Genomic DNA, 16,266 nt, shown 5'->3' with positions numbered 1-16,266 from the left:
GCGGGCCCTCACAGCGAGAGAGGGCGCGAGATGCTGTAAACTCGGCCTCTGCGCCAACACCCGAGAGGATGGCTGAGTGCCAACGCAACTGCAGATGACGACGTGTGGCATCAATGGTGGCCTTTGGACATCCCAACCATCACACAAGACAGCCTGTAGGTGATGGCCGGACGGCGCAGTGTTTGTGGCACTCGGCAGTAGGCACCCGCGGCACGGCCCCGCTGTCGGCTCTCGCGGGCTGCGGAACCGGCCCCAGAAGGGGACGGTCCGGGCGAGTGTGGCAGCTCCTGCGCTAGTATGGGCACCCTCTATCACTTGAGCAGCGTGGGCGGACATCTTGCCGACCATCGTGGAACGCGCGCCCAAGACTCGCGTTGCAACAAACGATAGTATCTACGTTCCCCTCGTCTCGCGCGTGATCGCGAAGCGCAGCACGCACGCGCTGAAGTCGCGTGCCGCGATGCCGTTCGTGTTTCCTGCCGAGTCGAGATGGTTCCGCTCGTGCATCTCGTAGAGCGAGACGACGAGGAGCGCCGCCCGCGTGCGCGCCGCCGCGGGGAAGAGCGAGTGGCTTGCCGGCGACCACGGCGCCGCCGCCCGCCGGATCAGCGCCGCCACCTCGCCCTCGCCGCCCGCGGCGCGCTGCAGCGGCGTCGGCTCGCCCTCGTGCAGGCTTGCGCCGCTGCGCAGCAGGGAGAGAGCGCGGGCGGCGGTGAGGCTCTCAAGGTGCGCGAGCGGCGTCCAGCCGCGGCTGGCGACCAGCCAGGCGGCGAGGTCGGCGTGGCCGCGGCGGTTCGCAACCTCCTCGGGCGTGCCGAAGGGCGTAGCGGCGCGGGAGGCGCCGTAGGAGGAGAGGAGCTTGGCGACCTCGAGGTGGCCGGTCTCGCATACCAAGGACAGCGGCGTGCCGCCATCCTCCTTGGCTTGGTCCATCGCCGCGCCGGCCTCGAGAAGCAGCCGGACGATGTCGACGTGGCCCTTCTCGCACGCCATGCACAGCGGCGTGGCGCCGTCCTCCTCGGCTTGGTTGACCGCCGCGCTTCCCTCGAGAAGCAGCTTGGCGACCTCAAGGTGCCCCTTCTGGCACGCGATGTACAGCGGCGTGAAGCCTTCAGAATCTGCTTGGTTCACCGCGGCGCCGGCGGCGATCATCAGCCGGACGCACTCAAGGTGGCCATGCTGGCACGCAACGAACAGCGGCGTGTAGCCTTCAGCGTCAGCTTGGTCGATCGCCGCGCCAGCCTCGAGAAGCAGCTGGGCGCACTCGAGGTGGCCCTGCCAGCACGCGACGAGCAGTGGCGTGACGCCGTCGCGCGCAGCTTGGTTGATCGCCGCGCCAGCCTCGAGGAGCAGCCGGGCGATCTCGAGGTGGCCCTTCTGGCACGCGATGTACAGCGGCGTGAAGCCCTCGTCACGGGCTTGGTCGACTGCCGCGCTGGCCTCGAGGAGCAGCCGGGCGCACTCGAGGTGGCCCTGCCAGCACGCGGCGCACAGCGGCGTGGCGCCTTGGGTCTGGGCTTGGTTGACCGCTGCGCTAGCCTCGAGGAGCAGCCGGGCGACCTCGGGGTGGCCGTTCTGGCACGCGATGAGCAGCGCCGACGCGCCGCCGCTGCTACCACCGCCGCCGCCCGTCGTCGCCCCGACGCTCGCGCCAGCTTCGAGCAGCAGCCGCACCGCCTCGGCCTGCCCGTGCCGAGCCGCCCAGGTCAGCAGCGTGTCCTGCTTCTCGGTGTCGAGCCGCGCGTTGAGACTGCCGCGCGTCCGCCGGCCGGAGAGGTGGGCGTGCAGCGAGGCGAGGTCGGCGGCGGCGATGTCGGCGAGCAGCGTGGCGGGCGGGCTCGCGGCGGGCGCCATCACCGAGTCGAGACGCGGCGGCTACGTCAGAGAGGGCGGTGTGTCGCACGGCGCCCGCCAGCGGACGGCTCTCTCGTTTGCGCACGGGCGTCGAGGCGGACGCGCGCTTGGGCGGCGTCCTTGGGCGGCCCGCGCGCCGACGACGACCCGGCGCAGCCGCTGAGATCTGTGCGGCTCGAGAGCCCCGGTCGGAGGGCGGACCACCAGACTGCCGGGCTTTTCGGGCGAAAAAAGAAAAGGCGGGCGCCTTCTCTCATCACGCGCCCTAAAATCCCTGTGTGGTGGCGGCGTGCCGTCCTCCCGTCCCTCCCTTGACGTCTCTGTTTTCTTTCTTTCTTGGAACGGAGAGCAAACTCCTGGCAGCTCCCACAGTCGAAATGTGCGCCAGCTCCCCGCTCACCTGTGTCCCGCCGCCGCGCACGCACCTCGCTATGTGCTCGCGCGAGCTCCCGTCCGAGCCTCCGGCTTGGTGTATATATTGTAGAGACCAACCATGTCCACAATATCTCTCAGTCTAGCTAAGCCAGGGGAGGCGATGCCGGGGCCGTACAGCAGCTTGATGGTGCTTCGCCGGCGTGCGTCCCGGAGCAGTGCCGGACGGGCGGTCCGGGGGAGACTCAGGACGACGCCTCTCTGGTTCGACTTTTAACTTCAAACAAAGCCTACCGCACACGCCGCGACACAGCGCGGTAGGCACTCGGGATTTTGTCAGATCGGCGTGTTCACGCCGCGATCATGTCCTGAGTAACCTGCCCAACCATTCGCGGCGACGAGTAATCGAGAAGAGAAACACGGAACAGACAGAGAAACACGCTGTTCGCGATGTTCGAAGACTTCTGACGGTTGGTGTGTTTAGAAAGGAGAAAAAGAAAATTTTCAGTGAGATCGCCGAGATGGCACGCTCTTCATCAAGGTCGCCGATTGACACGCGCTCCAAGGCACGCGCTTTCGAGTGAGTCGCTGTACCCCGGCTTCTCCGTCCTTGCAGGGCTCGAGATGACACGCCGAGAGAAGCCCAGAGAGCGACCGGGAGACCGCTGACATCGCCGAGAGACCGCTGACATCAGCTGCGCTCGGCAAGCTTGCTCGCCGCACGCGCGACGTCCGGCGCCGCGACTCACCGCCGGCCCTGCCTGTGCTTGCAGAAGCTCCAGCTTTGCCGACGAGATGTGCGACGTGGAGGATGTCCTTGCCGGCTGCGATCTCACAGAGATCGCAGAGCAGTACGAGTCCGGCGCGTGCTGCCGCTCTGACGTCGACTACGGATACGGCTTTACTTGTTTCGTCCCGATCCTGATGATGCTGCTCTTCTCCGTCCTCTCGCGGAACCCGCCACTGTCGATGGGAACGGCCATCTGGATTGGCTGGTGCATCAAGGCGCCGCCCACATCTCACCATGCCCAACTTCACCGCTCGCCTAGCACATCACCCAAGATCACGCCCTCTCACCGCCGGTCGCCGCCGCTCTAATCACAACAGGAGGGCAACGCGTGGGCCGGCTTCCGCGGCTTCTTCGACACTGCCCTGAGTGCCGCCATCGATGGGTACTCCCAAATCTTCGTCTTCGTCTTCCTGATGCAGATGATTGTGGGCGCGGGACACCGCTCCGGGGGCTTCCAGGCGCTCGCCCTCCCCTCGCCACCGGCCGCGAGCCCGCCACCGCCTCTCTCGACGCCACCTTTGCCACGTCCAGGCGCTTGCCGACCTCATGTCTAAGGGCATCAAGGACTCCTTCATGTGCCAGTTCTTCACCTGGCTCTTCGGATTCGTGATCTTCTTCGACGACTGTGCGTTGGCCGCCCCGGGCCCCACGACCCGACCGCCCATCGCACGTCTCACCAGGCTAGGGCGCTAGTCCATGAGACCAGCCCCCCAAAAAAGGATCGCCTGGCCCCTCCTCCCCGCAGACGCCAACACGCAGGTCGTCGGCGCGTGCATGCTCTCGGTGGCACAAAAGATGCGCGTCTCCAAGGAGAAGCTTGCCTTCACGGTCGACTGCACCGCCGCGCCGGTCGCGTCCCTTCTGCTCGTCTCGACGTGGATCGCCTGTGCGCTCCGGCCGCTCTCCCGAGACGAGACAGAGCTCCCTCGGCACCCCCGAGAACGAGACTCAGCTCCCTCACCCGAGCGCCGCCCTCCCACCGCTCACAGACGAACTACAGCAGATCGGAGACGCCCTGGCACTGACGACCCCGCCGTACACGAGTGCGACCGCAACAGACGTCTTCCTGAAATCGGTTCGGAGCGCGCGGCGTCCCGTCATGCGAAACGCGTCCTCCCCGTGACTGCCGCTCGCTTGCTCACAGGTGCCTTACCGCTTCTACTCGTGGTTCATGCTCTTCTTTGTGGTCATCATGGCCATCTCGGGCCGCGACTGGGGACCAATGTACTTCGCCGAGCTGAAGGCGCGCAAGGAGGGCTGGGAAGAGAACAAGCTGGTCGCGACCGGACCGTCGGACTCGATCGAGCCCGTCAAGGCGAAGGCCGGCATCCCCAAGGGCCGCTGGTGGAACGGCGCTATCGTGCCCGTACTCTTCCTGGCCACTATCCTCCCCTTCCTCGAATACAGCGGCGACGAACTCGACGCGATGGAAGGCAAAGCAGACGCGGCCGCCGATCCCAACGTCACCTGGTCTGGGGTGCTCAACCCCGCCCCCCCCCCACCCCCCGCCGCCCTTCTCCCCCCCTCCCTCTTCACCCCTCTGTCCGTCCTGGCGTACAGGACTTCGTCGACATCATTGGCAACGCGGACAGCTGGGCGGTCCTCTCGTGGGTTGGCGGCCTCGGCGTCATCGCGGTTACCCTCCTGTACTTTGTGCAGTGGATCCCCGTCCCCGAGGGAGACGACTCGTGGGTCGGTAAGAAGGTTGGCAAGGTGCCGCTCATGTGGCCGGCTGAGGTCATCAAGGCGGGCTGCCATCAGATGGGGTGCGCGCGTGACCCCCCTCCCCGGTCCGCCCTGTGCTGAGCAGAAAGCACACGCGCATTGCAGGTCCCTCTTCGAAGTCGTCTGGATCCTCATCTTCGCAAAGTCCATCGCCAAACTCTCAGAGGAGCTCGGAATGCCCGACTACCTCGGATGCGCCCTCAAGGGCACGGATCCCGCCATCGTTCCGGCTATCACTTTTGTGCTCGCCTGGCTCTGCTCGCTCGGCACTGGCACGTCCTGGCGCGTGCTTGGCGCGTGTGCGGGGGACTGCCCGCGCGCTCTCCACCCTCAGCGCCTGCGTTGCCTCGCAGGGGTACCATGGCCGTCATGTTCCCGATCTCGATCCCGCTGGCCATCAACCTGTCCCGCGACGAGGGCATCGAAGACGGCTCTGACGAAGGTCTCAACATCCTCTATACCACCGCCGCCGCCGTGCTGGGCGGCTCGGTGTGGGGCGACCACTCCTCCATCGTGTCGGACACCACCTGCCTCGCCGCGGCGGCTTGCCAGTGCAGCGTCTTCGACCACTTCAAGACCCAGATCCCGTGCGCGCCCCTTCTTGCGCCCTGCCCCGCAACAAGTGACAGTCGTTCTCATGCTAGCCACACACGGGCTGCAGGTACTCGATGTTCTGCGGCCTCAGCGCGCTCCTCCTTGGCTTCCTGCCCACCGCCTATGGAATGCCGGCGGGTCTGGGCATCTTCTTCGCGCTCTCTGTCGCCCCAGCCATCTCGATTGCGATCTCCTACATCCCTGGCTTTGGTTCGCCAGAACCGCGGCCCCGCTCAATGTCCACCTTTGCGCCCACAGCCCCACACCCACGCCTGCCGGCTGCAGGCGGCGCTGTCCCGACGTACTCGCCAACCAGCGGCGAGATCGGGACCGGCATTTGGGGCATCAAGGCGTCCGTCATGTCGTACTGCAAGACCGCGCCAGACCCAAAGGTCGACGCCAAGGCTGAGGCCCGCGTGACTGAGGCTTCTGAGGCCGCGTGACTTTCTTCGGCAGAACGGAGCGCGATATGAGACAGCTGTCTCCATCGCGCATTGGGCCGAGTGTACAACTTGGTCGTGTGCACGGGATCGATCTTGGCCCCGAGCCGACCGATAGGCGAGCCGTGGGCGGGCGGAGTGCCCGGCAGCGACCAGCGTGACGTTGACGCTCAAATCAGAGCGCTGTACATTTGCGGTATGACTACCGTATTGACTATCTATTGTCACGTCGCGCTGGTATGTGAAGGGCGCTGTGTGTGCTGTTGATCTGTGTTTTGATTAGGCTTGTAGAGTAGCTGTGTTCGTAGTTTACTTTACATCCGCGCCCTGCTGCGTGCGATATCCGCCGCTACCGCCGACGGGCGCGCGAGAGCAGGCCTCTTTTGCGATCGGGCGCGCGAACTCCCTGCCCAATGTAATAAGCTTCCCGAAGATCGACCATCGAGAGGTTCTTCGGTCTCCCTCGTCCATCCCTTCTCCCACCCTGAGCCGCGCGACCGTGCCCCCCGCCGCCCGCGCCGCTAGAGAGGCGCCTCACGGCTTTGTCGCGCTTTGCTCCGATTTCCAAAAAAGAATTCTGGCGTGGCCCGGAGCAAATCTTGATTCTGGACACATGGGGGCGATGCGTCAAGAAGAAAAGGTTCAACAAGCTCGAGAAGAAGAAAAGCAGATCTTCATGATTGCCCCTGGGAATCTTTCTTACAAAGGACGTACGGTACGGGGGACGTCCATCCACTGGGACATGAGAGTAATGGAAAGATGAGGTCGAATCTGCTGATTCAACAGCCGCCCAAAGGAGCGACGCCTCAACACGGGGTCTCGGCTCTATCGAGCCATGCTAGCTCCAGCCGCCCGCACCCGGCCGCCCGAGGCCCGAGGGTGTTCCCGCACGCGCAGGCAGAGAAGACTAATCCTGGGGGAAGCAACCATGAACCAAACGCGATGGGTTGGGGGAACGGGCGGGTTGCCGCAGCCACACCAGTGCACTCCCTTGGTGCTACTGCTTGGACCTTAGCCGTCCTCGTCAGCATTGCGGCTCGATGCACGATGGGAGAACGGGCGAGAGGAGTGAGTGACCCCGCACGATCACAGGACACATAGATCATTGATCAGTGATCAGCTCACCGCACGCAGCATATAAACCATTCGCAAAACCATATAATACACACAAAATCTCAGAGCATTGAGGTTGAGGACGGCGGAGGAGCACACGGCCACGCGCGCGCGCACTAACGTGAGTCTGATCCGATCTGGCCGCGCATGTGAGGGCGCCCCCTCCAAAAAGAGACCTAGAGAGGCAGCCAGCGCGGCCCAGAGGCAGCAGAGATGCGCCCTCGGCGGGGAGGAGGGGTGGAGGCTGCCTCACGGCGCGACCAAGTTTGCGATCTTCATCCGGTGCCCCTTGGATCGCACGCCGAGCTCAAGCAGCACCTGCCGCGCAGCGGGGCGCGGGGAGGTGGGGCTAGGGGGGCACGAACTGCAGCGAAGCGGGGCGCGGGGAGGTGCGGCTAGGGAGGCACGAAACGGAGAGGGCAGCCGGCACGGGCGGTGGCGGACGAGCGGCAGACATAGGCAGTGCCCGGGCAGTCTCTCGGACATTCTCTCCTTTGTAGGCAGCCTCTGGCAGTGCCCGGGCAGAGTCAGGCAATCCCTGCCCAAACGAGTCTCGGACACATTCTCAGGGCAACTCTCTCTCTCTGGCTGTCTGCCGCGCCTCCTCGAGCGCGGTGCGGCCCTGCGACTCCATCACACCATACAGCGTCTCTGCGTCCATCGCCTAGTGGCCCGAGATCACCCGAGATCACCCGAGATCGCCCCGAGATCACCCCGACGTCAGCGTCTCTGCGTCCATCGCCTCCTCCTCGAAGCTCGCCAGGTACTGCGGCAGCGCCGCCGCCTATTCGGCGCCATCTCGGCGTCATCTCGGCTTCAACTCGCGTCCTCATCTCGGCGCCCTCTCCGGCGCCCTCTCGGCTAACTCTCCACTACATCTCGTCATCCTCTCGAGATCCTCTCGGCGCCCTCGCGGCCACAGTACGCACTGTCGACTGCGGCGCCGCCTCGAGGAGCAACACCGCCCACGCGTGGCCTCCTCTCGGCGTAATCTCTCCTCGGCGTAACCTCTCCTCGGCGTAACCTCTCGGCTTCGACTCTCGGCGTAAGCTCTCGTGGTCCTCTCTCGGACCTCGAGCAGCGACGCCACCGACGCGTGGCGCGGCGCGCCGGCGGGCGGCGCGGCGGTCTGCTGCTGGGGCGGCATCCGCGCGTCAAGCTCGAGCTCGAGCTCCTATTGGAGATGTGGCGAGACGTGGGGAGATGTGGGGAGACGTGGGGAGATGTGGGGAGATGTGGAGAGGTGTGGGGAGATGTGGGGAGATGTGGGGAGATGTGGGGAGATATGGGGAGATGAGGGGAGATGTGGGGAGGTGTGAGGAGGTGTGGAGAGGTGTGGGGAGACGTGGGGAGATGTGGGGAGATGTGGGGAGATGTGGGGAGATGTGGAGAGGTGTGGGGAGGTGTGGAGAGGTGTGGGGAGATGTGGGGAGATGTGGGGGGATGTGGGGAGGTGTGGGGAGGTGTGAGGAGGTATGGGGAGGTGTGGGGAGGTGTGGGGAGATGTGGAGAGGTGTGGGGAGGTGTGGGGAGGTGTAGGGAGATGTGGAGAGGTGTGGGGAGATGTGGGGGGATGTGGGCAGGTATGGGGTGGCGAAAGAAGGTTCCGCATCAGACTCCGGCTCCTTGCGTCGCTCCGCGGCGATAGACTCTCGCACCATCCTCTCCACCTCGTCCTTGAAGGAGTCGTTGTACGCCGTCTCGCGGGCGAGCAGCGCAGCAACCTACTCTCGAGATGGGACATGTCACCGGTCAGTACCAGGCCTACCATGCTGCCGTCTCGCGAGCAGCAACCTACTCTCGGCTCCTCGCGGCGGTCCACTCCGCGCCTCTCACCCCGAGCAAGCAGCCGCCGCTTTCCCGACCCCCTCGTCCGGCTTGGCGCCGCCGCCGGCCGGGAAGGAGTCCTACGTGCCATACCTCCAGAGTGCCGAATCCGGTGCGGGGTCAGTCCCGTGGCTGGCGAAGGAGGCCTGCTTCGCGTGCGACACTCCGAGGCTGCCCGCCAGCGCGCTCGCCAGCGCCTCCTCCTCCACCGACGCTGCCGGTGTCGGGCCGCACCCGGGCGCGCACCCCGGCGCTGCAGCGGCGGCGCGGCTGGCGGAAGCGAGGAGACGGGCAGAGGCAGTGAGGAGAGAGCGGGCGGTGAGCGGGCGGTGAGGGGGAGCAGGCTGCGAAGGATTGAGGCACGTGCCGGAGCGAGCGCGAGGGGGCGTCTCGGACGTGTCTCGGGGGCCTCTCTCTCTATCCTCTCTGCTGGGAAGTGTCTCGGAGGTGTCTCGGAGGCGTCCCCGCGCCTGCGCTGCGAGGGTCGAATCTGCGCAGCGACGGCGAGCGGGTCGACGGTCTCGTCTAGCATGTCGAGTGCGGTCTTGGCCGAGGCGGCGCGCTCGGCCTGGTACGCGCGAGTGGAGAGGAGCTGCGACGAGTCGAGCACCTGGGCGCGCACCGCATCGCGGCGTGAGTGCGCCCTCTCTCCTCCCGAGGCGGTGGCCGAGGCGGTGGCCGAGGCGGTGGCCGAGGCGGCGCTGTACATAGCCCGACGGGAGCGAGGGTGGCGGCTTCTTCTTGATCTCCTCGAAGGTCGGCTTGGCGAGCACGACGTGGTCGGAGGCGAGCCTGCCGCACGCAGCACAGTACAGCGCCTGCGTGTCGTTCCAGCCCCAGACACCGGACGTCTGGCCGGGCGCCTGGAAGACGTACTGCTCGCAGATGTGCGGCCCCTCGACGTGCTCGCCACGCTTGAAGCCGTTCAGATCCTCGTTCGTGGGGTGGGCGCCAGGCATCGGCATGCGAGCAGCGTGCGAGAAGCGGACCACAGCGAAAAACCGACGGGTTTCTTCTTTCCTGTGTTAGTGCCAGTGCGCGCCAGTCCCGTGCCCAGTGTTGTGTACGTACGTACGGCTTCATACGGATGCGGAGCCGCCGGATGACTTCCTCTGCCCCATCACGCAGGCGTGCATCCGAGCAGACAGCGTGCATGTGCATGTGCATTCGAGCAGAGAGACCCTGGGAGAGACCCTCGCTCGGCGCTTCCTCGATCGACCACGCTCAGCCATTGACGCTCGCGATTGACGTACGCCATTGACGCATGCCCTTGGCGCTTGCCATTGAACCCCCAGGAGCTGATGTGGAGGACCCGGTCTTCATCGCGGACGGCCACACGTACGAGCGCCGCGCCATCGAGTGCTGGCTCGACAAGAAGATGGCGAGCCCCAAGACGGGCGGAGAGTGATGATGACTCACTTTATGAGAGATAATGGCCACCTAGAAATGAAGACGATCAGGCTAGCCCCAAGACGGGTGAGGCGCTCGAGCACGCCATGGTCGTGCCGAACCACGCCATGATTATCGAGTGGCGCGAGGCGCAAGGGCGGCGGCAGCACGTTCAACTTCCAGCGGACGAGCCCACTGCCAGCGGCGGCCGAGGTGGCCGCGGCGGTCGCGGCGGGCCCGGCCGTGCCGCCGCCGGCCGAGGCGCTGGCGGCCGCGGTGGGCGCGGCGGCCGTGGCATCTTGGTGGCATCGTCGACGCTGATTGTGGTGATTGAGCTGGTCAGATCAGCGCTAAACGAGTTTTACACTTTTGGGTTTCAAGAGCCGCCGGGTAAAAGGCGCACACAAGGCGACAGCCGCCCGGCTGAACTATTCAAAGTCTCCCCACCAGCGGCCATCGTCGCCCTGCAGGTATTTCAGGAAAACGCTCGCGGGCATCTCCTCGCCCGACCAATCGGTAGTGATCACGAGTGCTATGCTGAAGTCGAGCGTCGCGAGGATGAGAAGCTCCTCCCTGCCTGCTGGGCAGCTGCCTGCCTCTTGGCCGGCAGCGTAAGGCAGCGTCTTCTTGTCGAAAAGGAGCATCTGCATGCCGCGCTCACCGCCGGGGGGACGGCAAGTACCGTAGATCTCTGCCGTCTCGTAGATCTTCACAGTCTGCATCGTTGGCGTCGTGACGTATACGCTCAGCAGCGTCTGCGCATCGGAGTAATCGTGATCGTAAGCGCTTCCAAAGTACACGTCTCGCCCAATACTGTCAATAGCGTCGGCCTTGCCCTCCAGCTCCTCGGCAGTCATGATGCCCATCCACGACTGTCGGGCTCCAAACGGCGTGGGCTCGCAGCCCTCTTTAGGCTCGCCGTCAAAGTCGAAGCCGAGGTCGTCAAACCGCTGCAGCCTCAGGCAGGACGCGCGTACCGCAAGGCTTCCGCCTCCGTCAAGACGGACACCCCAGCGCTCGCCTCGCTGCTCGATGACGCGACCCTTCTGCCCGTCTGCGGCGCGCAGAGGCGAGGGTGATGGTCAGCATTAGAGCGCGTGCACGCGGGGCTCAAGAGCGATATTGCGCACTGTACTGCGGCGACGCAGATAGCCCGTGTATCACGACCGGACTGTGAAGAGTAATCGGTGCAGGGACCAAGGTGCCCTCAAAGGTGAACGTGAAGTCTTCGAGCTGCGTGCCGGCGTTTGGCGAAGGCTGGAGGCAAATCGGCGAAGAACGCAACGAGACGACATTCAGCATGCAGCGGTACGTGTCGTGGGCACCCAGTTTCAGGGAGCCACACTTGAGTTCTGGGAACCGGGCGACGAGAAGCGCCCCCCAGACGCTCTCTGACGTGCGCAGCAGCAGCTGCCAAGCAGAGCACGTACCCATCATGGCGAGAGCATCGCGGGCAGCCACGGCGCGCGCGGCCTTGAGGAGTTGGTTTCGCTTCTTCGAGAGCTTGTCTTGCTCGGCCCGAGGGAGTGAATAATACGACTCCCTGACGCTCGCTTCGTACTGGAAAGCGCTCGCGGTGGGGTCGACCGTGCAGTTGAATGAGGCGATGCTGTCCAATGCGTCAGCGGAGAGTCTTGCAATTGCGGGCGCCTCGTCGAGCGACAGCGCCGCGACGTTCGGTGCGAGTTGCTCCGCCATGTATTCACATTCACAGCTGTACTCATGTGCTGGGGCCCGACCCGTGCGGACCTCTCGTGGGGCAAGAAACCCATTCCGCCGAGCTAAAGGTGCGTTTCTCTGTAGGTATAGCAGCTGTGAATGTGAGCTTGCACGTGCATCTCTGCTGCATGCGTCATGCCGATGCCCGTCTCCATGGACCATGCACATGCGTCATGCCAACTCACGGTAAACAACAGGAGAGGGACCATCGCGGCGGTGCCAAGGTGAGAGGTGTACACACACACACACGACCCCTGTGATTTTGTGTGAGCTATGTGTCTTGCTTCGCCAACAACATATACCTACACACACACACACCAAGGTGAGAGGGGCTGGCAGCACCGCTCCCCAACTCCGTCTCGCGCGTGATCAAAGTCGCGTGCCGCGATGCCGTTTGTGGGTCCAGCCGAGTTGAGATGGTGCCGCTCCCGTTTGTGCCGCGTCCCGTGCCCCCGAGTTCATTTTATAATACCAACTTACCCAACGCACCTCGCGCCTGCCGGCGGCTTGCGTCTGCGGTGCTGTGTGGCTGTGGACATGCCATTGTGCGCAGGCTGCCTGAGCGAGCTTCCGAAGTCGACTTATTCTAGCAGTCAGCTGAAGAAGGGCAAAGAGCGGCGCTGCGCCTCATGTGCCGCAACCAAAAAGGACAGCGAAACGACTGAAAGCACAGCATCGTGTGCACCACCTACAGCCAACGCCACCCAACCCAACGCGACAAAGGTACGATCAGATATGCCTGACAAGGAGAAGGGCAACGCAGCGTTCGCGGCCGGGGAGTTTGACGAAGCCATAACTTATTACACGGCAGCTCTGGAAAGCACGCCGTCAGATCATGTACTATGGTGCAACCGTAGCATGGCTTGGGCTCGGCTTGAGGACTGGCCATCATCCGCGGCAGACGCTCGAAAGTGCGTGTCCCTTCCTTCCGGCAGGCAGTTCGTCAAGGGATGGTGGCGATTGGCGAGAGCGCAGCAGGCCATGGGCATGCCAGTAAAGGCGACGGAAAGCTGCTTGCTTGGGCTGCAGAAGAACCCCGACAACAGGGACCTGCGCACGCTTCAGGCTTCGCTTCAGCCCGAGTATACCCGCGCTGTCGAGTCAGACTCACTGCATGCGATCCTGCAAGCCGGCAACGGCAAAGGACCTGTCACTCGCGCGGCCAAGCAGCTGCACGATGGAGACGATATCAGCGAGATTGAGCTTAGCGAGTTTGTCAAGTTGGATGCGCCATATCTGCTGCGAGTTGCAACGAAAGCCACGCTCGTCTCCCAAAGGAGCGAGCTGCCAGGTTTTGCATGCCAAGCGCTCGAGAACTTAGCCCTTGAGGGCATTTCGGAGTACATTGTGAGAAACTGGCCCAAGGTGGAAAGATCTGAGTATTTCAACTCGTATCTATCGCGATGTTCGAGGGGGGAACCATCCGGGGCGCGGTCGCGTAGCCATCCGTGCTGGAAAGAGAGGTCGCTCGACCCGGCCGGCGCGTGGAGGATGTAGCGCAGGTTCTCGAGCACCACCGGGTCCCCGAGCGCCTCGGCCTCCTGGACGATCGCGGCGGTGCCCTCTCGCATCCGATCGTGTAGGAAGTGCTCCGAGTAGCCGATGATCCCGTAAAGCCCCGTAGCTGCCTCCTATTCCATCGTGTGTGAGTGTGCGATAAGATAAGAGCTCAAAACATGTAGCGAGCGGCCCGAGACGTAGCCCGCCTCGGGTTGTCCGGTAACGAGCTCCTTGGCGGAGCCGGCGAAGCGGTCGGCAGTTCGCTCTGTGGCAAGCGTGAGCAGGCCGTCCACGTTCGCCGCGCCGCACCACCCGGACGACGCAAGGCGGCGGCCACCAGGGATGGCCTTTGGCCCTGCAGACTTGAGCAGTAGCAAGAGGGAGAGGCCAGCGACGAGCAGGCTGACGCACCCCTGCGCAAGCAGCGTCCATGCGATGAACGGTATGTTTCGCGGCGTAAGCATGTGGGCGAGGACGCTGCAGACTTTGCCACGGTACTCGTACAAGAAGTAGCCGCCGGTGGAGTCGACTGTGTCATCTGGGGAACTGTGCAGGAGCTGGCGGCATGTGCTGACGAAGACCCTATCCTCGGAGAGCGATCCTATCCTCCACAGGTATTCGTACTCGCCTGTACCAATCAGGCTCCAGCTCGCGATGAGCCATGCGCCGTAGATCAAGCCGCTCACACTCGCGACAGATAGCCAGTACCGCCGCGAGGCTCTCGAGGTGATCCAGACCTCGCAGCTCGTCTTGCGAGCAAGCGGCAGCACGGCGGCAAGGGCAGCAACGGCAGTGAGCCAAGGGACGAGAGCAAGGGCCAGAAGCAGAAGCGTGAAAGCGAGCCATCTTGCCTGGCGAACGGCCTTGCGAACCGCCGGCTCGTCAAATCGGCTCTGCTTTTGCTCCACCTCAATCTCGCTCAAGGCGCCCTCCAACTCTAGCAGTGGCTTTGCCCGTCTAAAAGCCCTGCTCCTCGCAACGGCACCGGCGGGCAAAAGGAGTGCAGGCACAAAGACCGGCAGCAGCCAGAGAAGCATCCAGATGACGTCGATGCTGCTCCACGGAGGTGAATCCACGCTCCACTCGGGATCCAGCACTCGCAGCGCCGCCATGCTCGTCTCTTGCCTCTCTTCGCTGGCTGCATTGAATACAGAGATGTCGAGGTACCCCCCGGCTAGTCCTTCTGACGGGTAGCAAATGGCTCGCGCAAAATTTCCACACTGGATCTGATCATCCGCAGCAGTCGCGTTTGAGCACACCACGGACATAAAGTTGCCACAGAAGCGACTGAGCCAAGACTGAGAGCCTTTTGCAAGATCGACAAAGTCGAGGACCGTGACAGAATATGCTGCGGTCCGTCCCGCTTCACCTTCGCTGCCGACAAGACTACTGCTGCCGCTCGTTCCGACTACAACTTGAGATGTAGCCTTAGACGTCTTTGGGAGAATTCGTAGCAAGGCGCCGGATTCGCATGGCTCGGTCAATGAGTCGGGCTTGGAGCAGATTCTTTTGCTCTGATTAATGCTATCAAAGTTAGGCAAATCGCAACCATCGGCAGATGCTACCGACAGTTGGGGACGGACAAAGCCATAGAGGGACCACCACGGACCAATCAACTGCTGTAGGAGCGAGTCGGCATCGGGGAGGTAGCGACGAGTTGCCACAACGCACATGGACAGCACCGCCTTGACCTCTGGTGGCAGCGGCGGAGTTGGCGGAGGAGGTGGCTGAGAGGGTGCCAGCGTCAGGTTGTGTTCCGTGTAAGACAGGCCACCACAGTCAACCTCCCAAGCGGCCGTGCCCAGCGGCGGCGAGGAGGCGTCGTCAGAGTTGAAGCGCGCATAAACATCAGACCGTTTCGTCACGGCCCAAGCATCAGACCATTTTGTCACGACCCAGGCGAGCTCTTCAGTGTCGTATCCGACGTACGACGCACCGAGCGAAGTGTCGCGGTAGATCGGCGAGTCATCATTCCAAGCGGTGCGGCTTTCAGCAACGTACTCCAGCTTGTCGAGATCGCTTCGAGAGTCACAGTAACCCGTGATCACGAAACGCATTTTAAGCGGTAGCAAGGGAGGAGCTGGAGGAGGAGGCGGCAGCTGCGGCGGCGACGGGGCTTCCGAAGCAGCAGCGGCAGCGGCGGCGGAGAGCGGCAGTAGCGCCATGGTGGAGAGAGCGGCCAGCGAGGACAGCGACGGCGAGAGTAGCGCCATTGCGGAGAGGGCGACCAGCGACGGCGACAGCGACGGCGAGAGCACTGAGGGCAGCAAAGGCGGCGGTGATAGCCGTTAATTGAGCAATCATTGGCGAAGGAAGAAAAAAGCTCCGAGCGGAGATCCTTTTGGCGCATTCGGAGGAATATTGGTGAAGGGACCGCACTGGCGCTCCTTCACACACACACACACACACACAACACACACACAACACACACACACACACACACACACACACACACACACACACACACACACACACACATCCCTCTGCCTCCCATAGGGCAGGTTAGCACTAGCATATGCGCCGAGTGCGCACACTGGGCCCACATAGGTGTGACCCGCCCACTCGAGTGCGGCGCCCGGATGCTAGTGCTTGAGAAGACACCACAAACGCGGCACGGCCCGTTTTGGATGTCTGCGGAGATTCTGTCTTAGCACACACAGTGAGTCATTCGGAGTCATTCGAAGCGCCTTTTTGTCGCGGTTGATTCCGTCCACCTGCTCATAGTACGGTCCACCTGCCTTCATTGCAAGGTGCGGCGCCTTCGTGCTCGGAGCGCTGAGAGGCGAGGCGATCCACGCGGCGGGCAGGAGCAGGGCCATTACAGAAATACACTCAAATCACATTAAGGTTCTCCGGGCCAGTTTGGGGGGGCAAACCCTGCCCGCCCCCTAGAACACGAGACTCGTCCCGTTCGAGGACACGGCTGCTTTGCGGGCGCAGAAG

General features: G+C 63.7%; 6 protein-coding genes across 6 annotated transcripts; 3 read left to right on the top strand and 3 right to left on the bottom strand.

Annotated features, from left to right (window-relative positions):
* Positions 1-3,021: 3,021 nt before the first annotated feature.
* NHA5 (NhaC-type Na+/H+ antiporter) lies at positions 3,022-5,778 on the top strand (the record flags this gene model as incomplete). The annotated part of the gene is made up of 11 exons (XM_005757502.1): positions 3,022-3,168; positions 3,334-3,441; positions 3,548-3,641; positions 3,762-3,902; positions 4,006-4,091; positions 4,161-4,493; positions 4,577-4,782; positions 4,847-5,038; positions 5,095-5,328; positions 5,403-5,545; positions 5,621-5,778. The coding sequence occupies 11 exons, from the start codon at positions 3,022-3,024 to the stop codon at positions 5,776-5,778; spliced, it is 1,842 nt and encodes a 613-aa protein (XP_005757559.1).
* Positions 5,779-8,795: 3,017 nt separating this feature from the next.
* EMIHUDRAFT_220223 (hypothetical protein) lies at positions 8,796-9,680 on the bottom strand (the record flags this gene model as incomplete). Its single annotated transcript, XM_005757501.1, has 3 exons — positions 8,796-8,918; positions 9,218-9,325; positions 9,423-9,680. 3 exons carry the CDS (start codon positions 9,678-9,680, stop codon positions 8,796-8,798), a joined length of 489 nt encoding a protein of 162 aa, XP_005757558.1.
* A 194-nt stretch (positions 9,681-9,874) lies between these two features.
* Positions 9,875-10,123, top strand: EMIHUDRAFT_220222 (hypothetical protein; the record flags this gene model as incomplete). Its single annotated transcript, XM_005757500.1, has 2 exons — positions 9,875-9,964; positions 10,025-10,123. The coding sequence occupies 2 exons, from the start codon at positions 9,875-9,877 to the stop codon at positions 10,121-10,123; spliced, it is 189 nt and encodes a 62-aa protein (XP_005757557.1).
* Positions 10,124-10,474: 351 nt separating this feature from the next.
* On the bottom strand, positions 10,475-11,802 carry EMIHUDRAFT_466072 (hypothetical protein; the record flags this gene model as incomplete). The annotated part of the gene is made up of 2 exons (XM_005757499.1): positions 10,475-11,158; positions 11,235-11,802. The coding sequence occupies 2 exons, from the start codon at positions 11,800-11,802 to the stop codon at positions 10,533-10,535; spliced, it is 1,194 nt and encodes a 397-aa protein (XP_005757556.1). The 3' UTR covers positions 10,475-10,532.
* A 756-nt stretch (positions 11,803-12,558) lies between these two features.
* EMIHUDRAFT_220220 (hypothetical protein) lies at positions 12,559-13,151 on the top strand (the record flags this gene model as incomplete). The annotated part of the gene is made up of 2 exons (XM_005757498.1): positions 12,559-13,043; positions 13,115-13,151. 2 exons carry the CDS (start codon positions 12,559-12,561, stop codon positions 13,149-13,151), a joined length of 522 nt encoding a protein of 173 aa, XP_005757555.1.
* Positions 13,152-13,207: 56 nt separating this feature from the next.
* EMIHUDRAFT_220219 (hypothetical protein) lies at positions 13,208-15,380 on the bottom strand (the record flags this gene model as incomplete). The annotated part of the gene is made up of 3 exons (XM_005757497.1): positions 13,208-13,218; positions 13,244-13,454; positions 13,521-15,380. The coding sequence occupies 3 exons, from the start codon at positions 15,378-15,380 to the stop codon at positions 13,208-13,210; spliced, it is 2,082 nt and encodes a 693-aa protein (XP_005757554.1).
* Between the last annotated feature and the right edge of the window lie 886 nt (positions 15,381-16,266).

This window comes from Emiliania huxleyi (assembly GCF_000372725.1).
Source record: "Emiliania huxleyi CCMP1516 unplaced genomic scaffold EMIHUscaffold_90, whole genome shotgun sequence".
NCBI classification, from domain to species: domain Eukaryota; phylum Haptophyta; order Isochrysidales; family Noelaerhabdaceae; genus Emiliania; species Emiliania huxleyi.
The sequence above is the reverse complement of the archived record's forward strand: the minus strand, read 5'-3'. Positions and strand labels throughout refer to the sequence as shown.